Raw genomic sequence first — 17004 nt, 5'->3', positions numbered from 1 at the left:
CCGCCGAACTTCGCCAGAACCTTTTTTTGACAAACAAAAAATAAAGCATACGGGAGAGAGGGGGGGGGGGTTGAATGATCACCGACATCTCACATAAAGGTCGTCATCAATTTTTTTTTTTTTTGTGCTAAACTTTGTTTTTGGTGACGGCCAATAGGGGGGGCGCGCGCCTGTTGCGCCCCCCTGGATACGCCCCTGCAACCCCCAGTAAATTTCCATTTTCATGTCAGAGGTAAAAACATGAAGACCAAGCAAAAACTTGGGTCCATCTTAAAGGGTGAGAAGACTCGCGCAAAAAGAAACGTCCAATGCCGGTAATTTGACCTAGTTTCGAATGAGGTGTAACGGAAGTGTTAAACACCACCATCGATCCCAGAAAATACATACACAGCTTGTAACCGTCAGTAATTAGACACTAGTGTACAGTCAGTACATACAGCTGCGGTCAATACCCACAGCACAGTATACAAACGATACAGCGATGGACATCTCAGGTCCAGCTAAAGATAACATAGTATCACGTTTCATTACTGTCTGCATTTTGTAGCGACACAAACAAAACGTCACTTGCAAGCAACAGAAAGTTAACTTTTTCAGACGGCCGCACATGGTTTGGGGTGAGTCTTCAATGCCTTTAAGTATGTGGCTATGATGTGGTATCCTGGATTGAATGAGAATAATTAGTTTGAATGCTACTACTTTTCATAAAAAATAGCTTAAGCATTGTTATTTTTTGAATGATGGAAAATCAGAAAATCCAATGTAGCCCACAGTTGCTTCACTGAATTCTTATGGATCTTTTGTTTTTATAATTTACAAACAAAAGCAGAGAAATATAAGAAATGACTCATAATTGACTAATAAGGATGACAGTATTAGAGAATATATTGGAATTTTACAGTCCACATGCACGAGACCTTCGTTTAAAAGACTTTGTGCTTAGCTCTCACTTTGAACTGAAATGTTGTTGGCCTCAATATCTCAATATCTAATTACTTAAAACAAGACCAAAGTTTGTAATGTCAGATAGAAAAAGAAAACTATTGTGTCTGGCAGACTGCATTTATAGTGCTTTGAAATAAACTCCAATGGTATATCAAGTGAGTATCTACCCACTCAGACATTCCCTTATTGATAGGTAAAATTATCAAATGCTGTGATAAACTCTGACCTCACCCATGCAGAAAGAATACAATATCCAAATCATTGTGTCAAGCATAGTGCAGTTGTTTTGAAATAAAATCCAAATGTACATCAATTGAGCAACACTTTCTACAAGGTCTTCCTACAAGGTCTTGTAGATTTTGACCTCACCTATAGGCTTCTAGACTTCAACAAGGAGCATCCACATACAAATTTAGATATCCGTCGAACCTTCTCTTTTTGTGATATTACCATTAACAGCAAGGTATCACACTCACTCACTCACACACATACATACACAACATGACTGTAAAGGTTATGATTTATATCGGCACTCACAATGCATTTTCAAGCTTGATCATTTTGTACAGAATCTTGTATACTATTGCTGTATCTTCAACAACAAGTGAGAACTCCTCCAGCCATCTAAAGCTGACAAATTTTAAACCTCAGGTCAACAAAGAAAAGAGAAAGTTTCCCTCATAGCCAAACTTAGCACAGAACAAGGTCTGAATATGAAAACATTGAGTCAATAATAGTACTAATAATACCTTGATTAAAATTTTTTTAAATAGTTAAAATATCTTAGTAAATGAGTGCACATTGCCGACCTGCTGTACATTAAATATATACAAACTATCCCCAATATTATCTACTAATTTTCACGTTGCTATGGAAATCGTCTCGGTCCTCTGTGGAACTATAATAACAATACTGATCAGAAACGCAATCCATTCTTGATATATTTGGCACCCAGTATTCGTCTCACTCTAATTTAGTCTATGTGTGTTGTCTATGTGTGCTGTCTATGTGTGCTGTCTATGTGTTTTGTCTTAATCTGCCTCTACACAAAGTAACATGTGCAAAACTAAAGGAGACGATTCACTAGTTCATCCCGGCGTTTTTCTTCTATTGCACAGATATTCTTCACACCCTGGAAAGAGCTGATAGGACTGACGCTGCAACGACTGTTACAACCCCGATAGAAAGCACCATATAGTTCTTAAAACCACGGATCTCATGAAAGTAGAAAACGCTCCATGCTGCGGCGATGACAGCAGGTCCCTGGGGCAAAAAAAAAATAGATAAACAATCACTTTGAAATTTAAAATAGTTTTTAAAGAGCCTGCCATAATGTAGGGCAGCTGACAAATATGCTGAGCAAAGACAAATATATAGAAACTTTATCTCATAAATTTCACAATATTTTATAATTCTTGATAAAAAATGATGTTGATTTTCAAATCAAACATAATGCAACAGCCTACACCAACCACAGTTTGAAAGTACATAGTTTAGCATAGTTTTTGCATTCAAACAAGAAAACCAGTGCTAATGTCATTATTGTCTTTAGATAAGTACATCCATCTAAAATGTTTCAATTGTGGTTTCTGTGTATGAAAAGTTCATAGCGTACATAAGGAACATTGCACAAAATGTGTGATTGAATTTTGGGCGCCGATAGGCTAGCTGGAGTATGGTTGCCATGGCCAATCAGCTGTTTTAAAGGAGATAGAAACCCACCCTTCATTATTGGTTCTTTGTGAGAACTGTGTATAACAACTTCCCCCAAACAGCTAAAGACAAATCTAATTCCAGATTTGATGTTCCTTCACAAACACGGACGAGGGACTTGATCAAGTCTAAATGTGACATCATTGAGCAACATGTGTTTGATTTTGTTATTTGTCTGTTTATTTTGTTACAATATTTACTTTTTGTAAAGGGTTTTGCAAAATGTTGAATCTTAAATATTGACACACTATTAACAAGACCTAACAGATGGCTGTTTTCCAATGTCAACACTTTGACTATTTTACCTTGTAAATATGAAAATAAATATAAAGAGAAAGTGGAAAGTTCACACATTAACAAAATGACAGCACCTAGACACAACGATCTCCCAAACAGAGCAAGATTTTTCTCAGCTGCTTGGGGAGTTGTTCTTCACAAAGATCGCCATACCATAAGCTAAAGACGGTGATTGGGTTGTGTCTTCTTTCATATGTATAATACATTCCATTATAAACATGCACAATTAGAGGAGTCATAATTATCAAAACTAAAGACTAACAGGCCAACAAATCACTTTCTTTTAACAAAAGTCTGCATTCATATTTAACCTCTTAAATGAGCAACCCTAGCTTTTAATTGCACATTCTATTGCAAAGGGCTAATTCATGTGAAAAAGAAGTACCTGGTTACAATAATGTGATTGTAGAGAATCTGTCAAAACTGAAAGAGATGACTTTGGCAGTACTGACAGGCATTGATGTGTGCTGATAATGAAATTCAGAGTATTGCCTTTAAATGATCTTAGAGACTTCTTTCATTCTCTGCTATGAATGCTATGGAGTACTTCATTCATGGTGATGTACTCAGCTCTTTATAAGCACGACAATCCACTCTGCTGGAACGTTGTTTGAAAGTTAACCTATGTACATCTGCTACTTGAAGGAAAAAAGTTGATGTTGAGCAAAATAGCCTTAATTGTGGTATGCCTTCACAAGAGACAACTCTGTAAGCATAAGTAACCTTATAAGTTGCCTAAGCCATACAAAGGGTAATCCAGTTGATCTTCAAAACCGAAGAATCACATAATTTCTTGAACTTTGTGTGTTTTTTTGTGTGTTTTATTTTATGACCCTTTTTTCAATTTTTACTGTTATGCTTTTTTATGCTCATCATATACTGTCAGAAACTAAGACTGAATTCGATATTGTTCTATAACTTCATACTCAGTGCACTGCTGAGAATTTATTGTTATGAATGGCTCTAGCCTAGTTACAAAAATAACCTTTGGCAAGTAGTGATGACAAAAGTTTTGATGATAAACTAAAGATCTAAGTGAACCAGTCACCTCATCCATTTAAGGGAAGCAAAGTCTGTTGACAGAAGAAATAACCTCATTGAGCTCCAGATGGTGATGAAAATGGCATTATATTCCTGACACGATTTACAGATCATTAAAGCACATCGACACTTACCGATGTCACGATGGGAAAAGAGACGCTGAGGCTGAGGTTGTAAGTAGCGACAAACCAGCCAATCTGGGCAATAGCCCAGATGATACCACAGATGGCGCTAGGCCAGAATATGTTCGGGGGAAGCTGCGGACGGTTCTGCATGTAGGCCGAATAGATTAGGAAATAAACAGTACTGGAAGCGAACACACCAGAGAACATAGAAAACACATAGTCCAGACCTGCAAAAAGACAGGGATACAAAATTTGTGTGAGTAAGTGAATATGCAGAATGTAAGAAATAGTTTAAAATTGAAAATAGTTTTACAAGATTTGATTATATTTCCTCATAGGATGTCTAGTCATTTGTATCATCTTTACTGTTGTTTCATTCTGACATAGCTGATAGTAATAAATTTTGCTAGGAGAAAAGCTTTTACCCTCACTGACACATTTAACTGTCTGATTTAAATACATGCTAATGAATATCTGGGAAAGGGAGTTTCACCTCAGCGAAGAACTTTTGATTACCTTACGCAATTTTAGCATGCTAAAAGTTGGGGCCAGTAATACTTCGAGAAATTAATGAATGTGGCTCATGTTTAACTAAACATTCTACCATACTAATACCAGTGTTCCTGCATATTTTAAACATTTAATGCAAACCACTGACAGCTTTAGAAACTGCCATTCACATTGCTTTCATAACACACATGCTTCCAGTCTGTAATGTCATTCTCTACAGTATGTCAATCATACATAGGCTATGATAATCCCTGCAGCCCAACCTTATAATGTTAGGCCCAGAATGGCAGTGTTATACTTATATAGGCTAGTAGTAGTAGCATTAGTAGTAGCACTGTCACCTCTCGGCCTACACAGTAGGATATACCTGGTAGATTATTTTCAGATGACAAGTGTGTGGAGTAAAATCATTGTTGTTTCCTCTTTGCTAAAGCACCATGCAGCTTTATAAATATTCAAGCTAATGCACACTGAACCTTAGTAACCAGCAAATAAATATTCAAGCCAATGCACACAACTGTCTCTTACAGAGATATTTAATGTCCTCATTTTATAGTATTATTTTCCAATCTGTGCCTAGTGACATTGTTCCTGGCGCAGATTTGGTAAACATAAACATATATGTTGTTTCTCTCTGTACCTTACTGTCATTTGGATGGTACCAATTGGTAGCAACAGATTGTAACCAATATCTGATCTGTAAATATCTATGACCTATTAGAAATGAAACTCACCCGAGTCACTAGCATCCTTGTAGTTTTGTTGAATGTAGAGACAAGGAACAAAGGTAAACCCATACAAAGAACCAGAAAATAAGGCAAGTGTACAACCTCTGTAAAGGAACCAAACATATTGAAACATTTAGTTCTCATTACATGATGTCAAAGGCTAAGAGCAGATGAACATATATGAAATAAGATACAAAATAAAGACTAACATATAGAAAAGTTTATTTATTGTTGTATTTTAAAGTTAGTAACCATAAAACAAATGATTCGTTTTAAATGTTGGTTAACATAAATGAAATGATTCTTTCCTGTAGTGTTTTAATATTAGTAACTGTAAAACAAATGCTACTTTAATGTTTTTTGTTTCAATATTAGTAACAGTAAAAGAAATGCTACATTAATGTTGTGTTTTGATATTAGTGACAGTTAAGAAATGCTAATTTAATGTTGTTTTAATATTAGTAACAATATATGAAATGCTACTTAAATGTTTTGATTTAATATTAGTGACAATATAACAAATGCTACTTTAATGTTGTTTTAATATTAGTGACAGTAAAACAAATGCTACTTTAATGTTGTTTTAATATTAGTGACAGCATAAATAATGCTACTTTGATGTTTTGTTTTAATATTACTAACAATATATGAAATGCTACTTAAATGTTGCGCTTAAATATGAATGTCTGTAATGGCAACAAAATTTAGTGACAGCATTTTACAAGGCCAAATTTTTCTCCTGTTACTTACAGCATTCATATTGAACTCGTTACTGTCCATTTTAAAGACGTCATCACTCGCAGCAAACAAAAACAACAGATGGATAGTATCAAAAATCACACTACAAAGCCTATTACATGTGAAGAGCTTGAATCTCATGAAAAAAAAACTAAATGAATCGAGAAAATAGATTCCCTGGATGATCCTCCGTATTTTGGAATGATGTTAAGAGACTGGTACACAGGATAAGGCTAGAACATTTCCAAACAAATTGTTTTCTATTATCCCTATATAATGTGAAACTACTTAATTTATTATCTTCAAGAGTGACTGCAAAGAGGTAGAGTAAAGAAAGAAAAGAAAACAATATAAAGTAATTATCTAGAAGCTAACGATGAAGTGTTGCTGGAGTGTTAGCTCAGTGGTTAACATCGGTGCCTTTCAATCATAAGGTTCCCAGTTCGAGTCACTGAGCGGTCACTCCAAGATTAATGTATGTCGTCCAGTTACAGAGTTGTTGACAACTGACAATTCATAATCATGGACATTAAATATGAATCTAAGAGAATGACTTTGGTCAGCTTGCGGCTTTGATAAGCCAATGAGGCTTCTTCACGAGTTCCTGCTCGCAGGAGGATCTAAAATACCTACATACACGAAGGGGAAATAAGCCCCCAAAGAATTGATGTTTTTTTCCCGTTACTGAGAAGTACAGTGCATACGTACGTAAGTCTTCTCTGCAGTGGTGACAGTGCGTCCACCCAAGATGAGTCATTGATGTCAACTACTGACAGGTCTGCTGCCATCCGTCCACTCTTAATATGGAAGAGAACACGAGACTTATTTTTGGTAGGTTTTAGGGGCGGGATTAGAATCTTACACAGCTTAGCATAATTTACACAATTCTTAATTTGCACAAACGTCATACACATTATTAATGTTGAAAAATTATAATTTGCCAAAGATAGATGTGGATATTCCAAACAGTATCCTCCCATATTAAAAATAATAAACATAATAAGAAGTAGTTATTTTTACAATGCTTAAGCAACCACAAATGTGGGAGAAACCTGCAAGGGCTTATGGATTACAAGCTAAATGTCGGGTGGCTTCCAACTCAATTAAGAAAGACATTTCATATCACATCACATTATTCAAATGATATATGTGGGCTTATAATTAGGGGTTAACTTGTTCAGGGGTGATGAAAGACATTTTGATGAGTACAACACTCCATGTCATAGTTTGCACATATTTAATGAGTTTCCCAGACTGATCAAAACTTTAAATCTTGGAAATAAAAACAGCTTTTCGAAAAAAATTTCAACAGAGTTGAATGAGATTATTACACACAATAAATGTACTGAGTATGGGGCAAAGTGGCTAGGTGTGTCTTTTTTCTTCAAAAGTGCCTTGGTGCCCTTTTAAAGTTTCCAAAATTGCTCTGGTTTAATTCTAATAGCAGAAAAATTGCTGCAGTGCCTATTTGCTCAAGAGAAAAGTTGCCTTGTCATTTCAATCCTTATTTGAGCTCATGCAGTAATAAATTTTGAACCTCATCTGGAACTTCTCCAGAGAAACATGGCAACTGCATTTCCACGGTGCAATAAAAATTAAACACTGCAGGTACTTGATATAAAAGCATTAGTATTTCAAAATTGGCAGTGCCTGTGAACATGACTAGACAGAAGAAATTGGTTCCCACTTTGGGTGGCCATAGCAATACGAATGAACAGTGAGTTTGTATTCTTAAGTTAATATCAATTTTTGTATGTACTATGTGTATGTACTATGTATATGTATAATGTATATGTACTATGTGTATGTACTATGTGTATGTATAATGTATATGTACTATGTGTATGTACTATGTGTATGTACTATCCGTATGTACTATGTGCATGGACTATGTGTATGTGCTCTGTGTATGTACTATGTGTATTTACTATGTGAATGTACTACGTGTATGTACTACGTGCATGTACTACGTGTATGTACTATGTGTATATGCTATGTGTATGCATTATGTATATGTACTATGTGTATGTACTATATGCATGTACTATTCGTATGTACTATGTGTATGGACTATGTGTATGGACTACGTGTATGTACTACATGTATGTCCTATGTGTATGTACTATGTGCATGTGCTATGTGTATGCATGCACTATATGTATGTACTATGTGTATGTACTATGAGGTGATTCAAATGGTTATATATATTTCATCTGGTATAATTGTTGTGGTTTGTGGGAACCATTCTAAATTGCCTGTCTTGATTTTCATTGATGGGAGTAGATAGGATGAAGATGAACTTGAACTCAACTGCAGCTCATTCTCCCACAGGGGACCTGCACTTGGTCTGTGCGGATGATTTACAATAGCCAATGGGTTTGTAGGTCTCACACTCTTTACCAAGTAGCCAAAGAAACTCAGTGCATATGTCATGAAGTAAAATTTCCACACCTACAGGTTAGAGAATATATTTTGGCACACTAGAAGAAAAATTCTAATTCTGGTAACAAAAATCACTAGCTCAGCTTCAGAGGATAGAAAATATTGTGAAAGCTTGTAAGAATGGGACAACTAGTGTGTTAGTCACTCCATGTTCTAAGTGTCATCAGAGGATACATAAATGAGCAGTACCTGCAAATGTGGTGGAACAAGTAAGGGGTCATCTTCATCTTCAAGACGAGTTCTTTCGAATGTCACAGGTTGAGGACTCGGACCACTCCCAGATATACCTGCATCAGCCTTTACGAAAAGGAACAGCAACAATCTAAAGAAAATTGATGCCGTAAAGGAATGGAGTGAAAATAAATTGTAAATCTGTCAAAATGTAATTCCATGGATAGGAAAAACTTTTTTGTAACAACTCATCTAAGTTGATGAAGTGTTGTGGTTGTCATGGTAATAACAATAATAGTATAGAGTTTGGTGAATAGAGTTTTTGCAAGTCCAGTGTCATATTTAATCTCCTTAAGTATTAATGTACTGAATAGATTAAGGCAAAGAACAGTGATATAGGACAGGACAATATTTTTAGGACTGCCTCAATTTGAACAAGAATTGTATGTTATGGAAACCTCTGAGGTTGTTCCCCAATTTAGAACAACTTTTTTTTTTATCAGAGCAAGTTTTGTTTTCAGTGTTACCTAAATCCACTGAGCAAGTTCATTAAAGACCTGAAAACAGTCATATTTTCATTTATTTGGTCAGGCAATTAAGACAAACATAACTTACAAAACTTCATCACCAGTTTTATAAGTGAAAGATATCTTAAAATCACACATTTGGAAAGTAATGATGCGATGGAAGTTTTTCTTGCCCGATGAAATTATGCCAAAAAGGATACAAAGAATATTAAACTTTTTCATTAATCAACTTGTGAATGCATGGTGTGACATTTCCTTCACATGTCAAATTAAGAATTATGGTAATCAGATCATTATAATCCACATATTATTATATAAGCCATTATGCTGTTATGTATCATCACCTGATATTTATGATTGTTATTTATAAGTTGAGTGGTGTTCTGTACATAAGTGACTTGTTTGATGAGCATAGTAAGTCCTCTGATGTTAGGGAGCTTTAGGCTCCCGTTCCAAACTGATATACTACCATTTGATAATTTACTTTGGATTAATCGGTTGTATTTGGTAGATATGAAATGTGTAAAGAATCATTTTCATCATGGTGAAAGGTTCAGTATGACAGTGAGTACAAACTTCTCCCAGTTAATTTATTCTAAGCTACTTACTACTAATTATTAGGAAACAGAATCTTACAGTAGGTACAAATTATTTACTTTCACATATGAATTGAAAGAAAACAGCTACTGTTCTTTTTGTGAGAGGCATGAGGCAACCTTATAACATTTGCTCTTGGAGTTTTGAATGATTAACTTTCTATTTGAGTTGAGGAGCTACTCTGGGGTTAAATTTCATTTTCTCCAAAATGAACTGAGGGAATAAAATTTTATCTCATAAACTAAATTATTGTTCATTACAATGACTCATCAGTACTCATTATAAGAACAGACCAAATTACCTCAGTAATGCGAATCCAAGACCAAAATAGTTTAACAAAGGTTTCTCAATTTCATCTTTAGCAAGTCCAAACAACCCAAAGCTGTCAAAAGAAAAAAACAAAATCAAACAAAACTGTTGGCAAACTGCTTATCCACTTAAGAGCCTGTATTAGAGAATTTGTAAAAAGTAAGAGGGCCTGAGGTTTCAATCCTAGCAGGATCTTCTTCAGAGGCATTTCAGCCTCTGAGGAAGATCCTGCTAGGATCGAAACGTCAGGCCATCTTACTTTTACACAAAAGAAAGATAATGAAAGAAACGAATGAATAGTTCAGTTCCATACAAACTCATTGTGAGCCACAACAAACTCATCAAGGAACTTGAAATTTCTTCTGGGATTAAGTAAAACAAAAGAAGCCAGCAGGTTTAGTTAATTCATGCCATGTTTCAGAAGTGAACTTTTTAATTCAACATTACACAGTTTCAATATTTGACAGCGAACCACCTTTGATATCCACATACGTCAACTGAGTTCTGGTACTCACTTAATAGTTGACTTTGACTTATGGTGAACTTTGACCTATGGTGAACTTTAGTGACAATTCACCTCCACCAAAAAGTTTTCCTTGCACTCAGTAAGAATGAACTACATACCATATACAAATTTCATCTGAGGTTTGCTTTTGATAATATATTTACAATCATTTTAGACTTCATGTCTGCTGACCTTGAATGACCATTCAGCAATATGACAAACAATGGGGTTGCTATACTCACAGTTCTCGAGTCAACAATATTTTCAAACTGTGACCTCTGTTGACCTCAAATGATCTTTGACCAGTGCAGATAACCATAAGAATGTTGTACACACTAAGGCAGATCTACATACTAAGTTTGAAGCTCATATAAGTTTGATTTCTTCCTTCTTTGAAGTCATCATGTTAACAAGAATTTTAGACTTTTACATCTGGTGGTTTCAAATGACCTTTGGACTTAACGAGAAACAAAAGGACTATTCTGCGACCTCTGTGGCCTCGTCATTAGAATGAAGATCTTTCTGAGAATCAATTTGCAGCAGAGATGATCATGATATTCATAATCCTGAAATTACCGATCGGACTGGCAATTCATCTACATGTCAATCTGGTTAAACTGCTTTGAGTTTTGCTTTCAAGATCATTTTTAGCACGCTTTATGTACTTACTGTCCACATGCCCAACCAGTCAAGAGATTGGTTGACCCCCACAGGAGTATTCCTAGTCCCATCCCAATTGTCTTCATACAAGGCACAACACATATATTCCCTTTGTAAAACAATAGTAGATAGAAATAGGAAAGAGGTTTTCAGAGAAGAATGAAGTTAGTATTTTATTTGAAATAAGTAGGATTGGGTAGGGAGAGTGGTGGGAGGGGGGTGGGGAGGGGAGTGTGGGAGAGGAGGTGGTGAGGTGCAGGTTAGATTGCAATTAAAGAATGCAGCCCCAAAGTATGCAACCATCAAAAGCATGGAGTGCTTTCAGCAGGATGATGGGATATTAAACAGACAGATATTGAAAGGCAAAGATTTACGAGCTTACCTGTGGTCCAAAACACACCGCCAATCATAGCTAATGGGTAAACAGGTGGGCTACTCCTCAATAGCTGGATAGTCAATCCCACTAACCAAATACAAGCACATTCGATCCATTGGTAGAACATCCCTATAAAGACCGAGAAAGAAAAAATAACAAGAAAACATAAAATTCCATGACAGTTTATGTCATCTCAGTATTCAAGATACAAACTTCTCTGTCTACAGAGGGACTCAAATGTTAGAAAACAAAATAGATATACTCCACCACTTTAATAATGCATGAAAAGTTTGGCAACACCACTGTTATTGTACAACAGCTGAGAAACATCCTTTCGACAGACCGTTGTGATTGTTTGGTTGTCCATTGTTAGTTTCTATTTCTATTTTCATTTTTTTCATTTTCATGTTAAAAGCTCATCATTAGTATTGAACCTCAAAAGTTAGTATGCTAAACTTTGCTGAACATTTGGCAAAAGTATTTTCCTGGTGGTTCTCAAGTTTGAAGTCATTTTGTGTCCTCCCATTATGACAGTTGTGATACCTTACTATGGCCTCCCAATCAGCAATAAACAAAACCACACTGTGACTCATTTCCTAACATGGTCGCAAGATTAGTTTCACAGGGCAGATCTATCCCTAACATTACTCCAATTCTATGCAATTCGAACCGGTTTCTGCTTCTTCAAAATATATAAATAAAATTTATATGGGTAATTTTTTTTTTTTTAATCTTTTTTATTTTTTAAAATTTTTTTAAAAAAATTTAAATTTTTTTTTTTAATATTTAAATTTTCTTTAAATGATTTTTTTTATATGGATATTTTTGTCCCCACCTTTTATATAAAATCGCATCCACAGGTACATTCCAGCTTGCTGCCTGTGTTCCAGTTCTAATTTTGTACCTACTCTAAACACACAGTCATTTGGTCTTGGGCTTTTCAGAATTTTTCAGTTATCCGTGGAAAAATTTATGTCCTTGCCAAGTAATAGAAGCTAACTAGGCTATATGTCCTATTTTAATGCATAAGTGAAGGTTCGAAGAGATATTTGAATTATTAATCACTCTCAAATCAGTTTGTTCAGAGACTCCTGTTGAAACTCCAATCTGCAAATCCTTACTACAATTTATTGTCTGAACAACATGTACCAGATAAATCAACAATAAATGTGTAATATCTCACAGTGCAGAAGCCTTGGCAACAAAATAATCAATCTTTAATCCTTAGCCAAGTGCTGACAAGTAACACAAACCTTCTAACCAGTTGTATCTTCAGACAAGCTGTTAATAGCATACATAATACTGCCAAGGCAGTCACCATAGATTCCAACTGAATGTCAATAACAATTAAATTGTGTTTGTTTTCTTTTCAAATTTACATTATTCTACGTCATTTAACAAATTTGGGGATGATCAATAACAGTAAATCAAATCGGGCAAACATTCCAGGGACACTTTTAATCCAGGGAGGGTCCGTTAATATCTAAGGACTGTCCCCTCAAATCGAGGGTGTCCGGTCACCTTTATCCCTTGTCAGGTTTAATGCACAGCCATATTGATATCACAAGACAGTGTTTTTACTTGCAGACCACTCAGTGGAAAAAAGGCCTAACACAACAAAATACATCACACACGGCTTTAACAAAGCAACCAAACCTAGTATATCAGCCTAAATAAATAACTTTCCCAACGTATTCTATCGATGTCCGTCGGGGGATAGTGTTTGGTTACTACAGACTCGTCTATTCTCAATGTTATGGCTTTTATTTTTTGCTACTTCATCCTCTTTTCCTCCAGACAATGAAACAAGAGCATTAAAGGGTGTGAAGACTCGCGCAAAAAGAAACGTCTAATGCCGGTAATTTGACCTAGTTTCGAATGAGGTGTAACAGAAGTGTTAAACACCACCATCGATCCCAGAATATACACACACAGCTGGCTATCTTCGGTAATTAGACACTAGTGTACAGGCAATACATGCAGCAAAGGTCAATACCCACAACACAGTGTACATAGCAGCGATGGACATCTCAGGTCCAGCTTAAGATAACAAGGTATCACATTTCATTACTGTCTGCATTTTGTAGCGACAAGCAGACAACTTCACTTGAAAGCAACGGAAAGTTAACATTTTCAGAGCGCGGCACGCGGTTTGGGGCGAGTCTTCAATGCCTTTAATGACATGCAAGAAGCCACCTTGTACTGACCATCACCAGTACGAACTCTTTTCACTGGAACCAAGTTACAGCCAAAGCCAAGTATGGCAACACCTGCCGCAATAAGTCCAACTGTAAAGGAATCCATTCCCTGTTGATTCGATAGGTCCTCGTCGTCATAGCGATCGAGTGTCATTGCCACCTCCCGATGAGCTCTGAATTCCCAGGATTATGATGATGATGATGGACAATGACACAGAATGCTAGATTAAAATGAAGGAATAATTTAAAAATTAAGAGATGCCAAATTGATGAATTACAGTAAAGAACAAATGAACAACAAAATCACGTTTTTTCGACCATGTATAGGTTTCCCTTTCCTTCAAGTGAAGTCAAGTTACTGTTGTACAGAAGTAACGTATGGCAAGGTTTTGAATTCTTGCCAGTCAAACCTCAAAGTTCATTGGCATCCTTGCTGGTTAAGTCAAGAAACTATTAAAAACATTCTATATACTGTATTTTTTAACAGGTTACTTGCATCAGCCATCAGATTAAGTGTTCTTTGTGTCGGTCGAATGTAAAGAAATAGGAAACCTCCCTTCATCCTCAGTCTATCAAAGACAGAATACTTGTTCATTTTATGCTTGTGAAAATCCTTAGGAAGTTGATGCCATTGTTGAAGTGTCCATTTGAATTTCAAATGCACTGATAATGGCAAAGAAAATGATGTTAAATATAAAGTGTATTTAAAGTTGCATGTATACTTGTAGGTAACAAAATGTCTGTAGTGTCAATGGGTTTAAGAATGCTTTGGACAAGCACTTTAAGCATTGTAATCGGGTCTGAGTGTTTGTGTCTTCAGTTTTTTTTCCTCTCCTATAGGGTCCTTGATGGGGACTTGAGTGTCCTTCCTGATCCTTTTTTTCTACTAAACTAAACTATTGACACTACTTGCAAGTACAACTTTCTCAGGCAAACCATTCCACTCATTCACAACCCTTTTAGAAAAGAAGTTATGCCAAATATTAATCCTACTTTGTAACTTTTGGAGTTTAAGACAATGACCTCTGGTACAACTACTATTAGCAAACATGAAAAAGTCAGTGAAGGATAAATTGTCAAATCCATACACAATCTTGAAAACCTGAATCAAGTCACCACGTAACCTCCAGTGTGGTGAGATTCAACAGTTGTAACCGCCTATAATAAGGAACACTCTTTAAGGAACTAATCATCCTTGTTGCCCTCCTCTGGATCTTTTCGAGTACTTTCTTATCCTTAGCAAACAATGGGTTTCCAGCCTTCACAGCATACAGTTTCCAGATGAGGCCTAACCAACTGCTTATAAAGCCTAACATGTCCTCTTTTAGAAAACTGAAGTTCCTCTTGATCATATCTAAAACCCTATTACCTCTTTTAGCAGCTTCATGACAATGTTTAGAAGGCTGCTGAGATGAGTCAATGTAGATACCTACTGTAGGTCTCTTTCAACGAAGACTTCCTGCAACTCCTCACCATTAAGAGTATAGATATACTTTTGGTTACTATTACCAATATGCATCACCTTGCATTTATCAATATTAAAAAGCATTTGTCATCCCTGATACCAGGAAAAACCTTATTCAAATCCATTTGAAATTTCTCAGAATCGCTTTTAAAAGAGACCTCAGAATACAGTATGGTGTCACCAGCAAACTTCTTGGCTGTACACTAAATATCTCCATCAATGTCATTTAGCCTATATATTATAAGCAACAAACAACAAGGGACCCTAAACAGACCCTTGTGGAACCCCACTAGGCCTAGGCCTTTAGTTATGTTAAAAATTGCAACATGATTTGAGCTGCCTTTGTTTTTTTTATTTTTCATAAGGTCTTTAATTGGGACTTTATTAATGTCCGTCCAGTTCCTTTTCCCACTAAACCAAACTAACTTCTAACATATTTAGTCCTATAGTCTATGTACAGTACACTAGGGAAACTCGTTTTTACGTAGTTGAATCACAATCACATGACAGAGTTGAAGCTTGAGGTGAATTGAGGTTACGGTAGGCTAGCCTATATATACAGTGTGCTAAGGACTTAGGCACACCAACAGACAAACAGTTTTCGGCGAAGTATTGTTAATACTGAGTTCCAACTCCCATCTGAAGCAAATAAAAATACGAAAAGTTTCAGCATAGTACTAAGCATAGTCCGTCCGACGCACCCTCTGGGGGTATCGCACCCAAGTAATTGCTCCCAATGACTTACACACTAAACTCGTCACTTTCCAAGGCCGATTTCAACTAATATGTCCTGCCCACCATATGATATGATACTGCTGATGGCTCGCGCTATCACACTTCACAGCACATTCAACTTTTGCCACCATGACCGTTTAGAGCTAGAAGAGCTCAAAGTTTAGCATAGTGCTCCCCAATCCTTCTGCCAGCTGTCGTTGAGGAATCTTAATAAGATATCTGAAGTACCTTAAATCACCTTCAAATCTCCAGATTTTAGATCATCAGTAATTTATCCTATTCAACATATTTTGCCACAGATAGGGTGGGGTAGGGGAGGTGGAGATGCATGGGTTTTTTTTCAGAGAGCATGCCATACTTGGTAGCCTCTTGGTTGCTCCACTTATTCTAGAAAAAATATCAACTTGCAAATTTCATGTTCTGTTTTTTACTGTTCCTTTCACAGGCCTGCAGGCTAAACCCATTTTGCTCGGGCCTGCATCGTCGGCAAGCAAGTCTGAGTGTTATGTATTACCACTAACTGACAGAGTCATGGCAACTTTGAAGGAAGTCCCTTTATCCATTCAAAGTGAGAAGCAAATTCAGTGCAATATCTTACGAGTGACTCTAAAATATTAAAACCTCTTATAATGGCTACTATAAAACTTCGATATCATGAAAAAAAAATTTAAAATATGCTCGAGGGGGGGGGGGGGCGGTCTCCCCCTTCGCCTCCCTGGCTACGTGCCTGCGGTTAGAAATCTTGTAGGAAACAGGCCAAATGGAAACACATTGAAACAATATCGATGTGGATCATATATATGATTGTACGTACTTACACTCATACACAAGAGAATGTACAGACATGATAATAATCATGAGTGACAACCTGCTATACGGTCACAGGTCACAGAAACGACCACGAAGAGTCATTTACCTCATG

The 17004-nt window shown here is 36.3% G+C and overlaps 1 protein-coding gene across 1 annotated transcript; it reads right to left on the bottom strand.

Annotated features, from left to right (window-relative positions):
• Window positions 1-867: 867 nt before the first annotated feature.
• On the bottom strand, window positions 868-16192 carry LOC139979819 (transmembrane protein 144-like). The gene is made up of 10 exons (XM_071990945.1): window positions 16093-16192; window positions 13892-14103; window positions 11691-11813; window positions 11318-11417; window positions 10136-10216; window positions 8729-8861; window positions 6806-6894; window positions 5366-5463; window positions 4131-4348; window positions 868-2208 (listed from the first exon to the last, which is right to left on the bottom strand). Exons 2-10 carry the CDS (start codon window positions 14034-14036, stop codon window positions 2071-2073), a joined length of 1125 nt encoding a protein of 374 aa, XP_071847046.1. The 5' UTR covers window positions 14037-14103; window positions 16093-16192; the 3' UTR covers window positions 868-2070.
• Between the last annotated feature and the right edge of the window lie 812 nt (window positions 16193-17004).

This window comes from Apostichopus japonicus, chromosome 14 (genome assembly GCF_037975245.1).
Source record: "Apostichopus japonicus isolate 1M-3 chromosome 14, ASM3797524v1, whole genome shotgun sequence".
Classification (NCBI taxonomy): domain Eukaryota; kingdom Metazoa; phylum Echinodermata; class Holothuroidea; order Aspidochirotida; family Stichopodidae; genus Apostichopus; species Apostichopus japonicus.
The sequence above is the reverse complement of the archived record's forward strand: the minus strand, read 5'-3'. Positions and strand labels throughout refer to the sequence as shown.

Coding starts and splice junctions, on each gene's coding strand:
- LOC139979819 (XM_071990945.1), bottom strand. CDS start 14,036: ATGACACTCGATCGCTATGACGACGAGGACCTATCGAATCAACAGGGA. Junction 11,814..13,891: donor AAGAGTTCGTACTGGTGATG/GTCAGTACAAGG, acceptor CGGTCTTTATAG/GGATGTTCTACCAATGGATC. Junction 4,349..5,365: donor CAAGGATGCTAGTGACTCGG/GTGAGTTTCATT, acceptor GTCTTTTTGCAG/GTCTGGACTATGTGTTTTCT.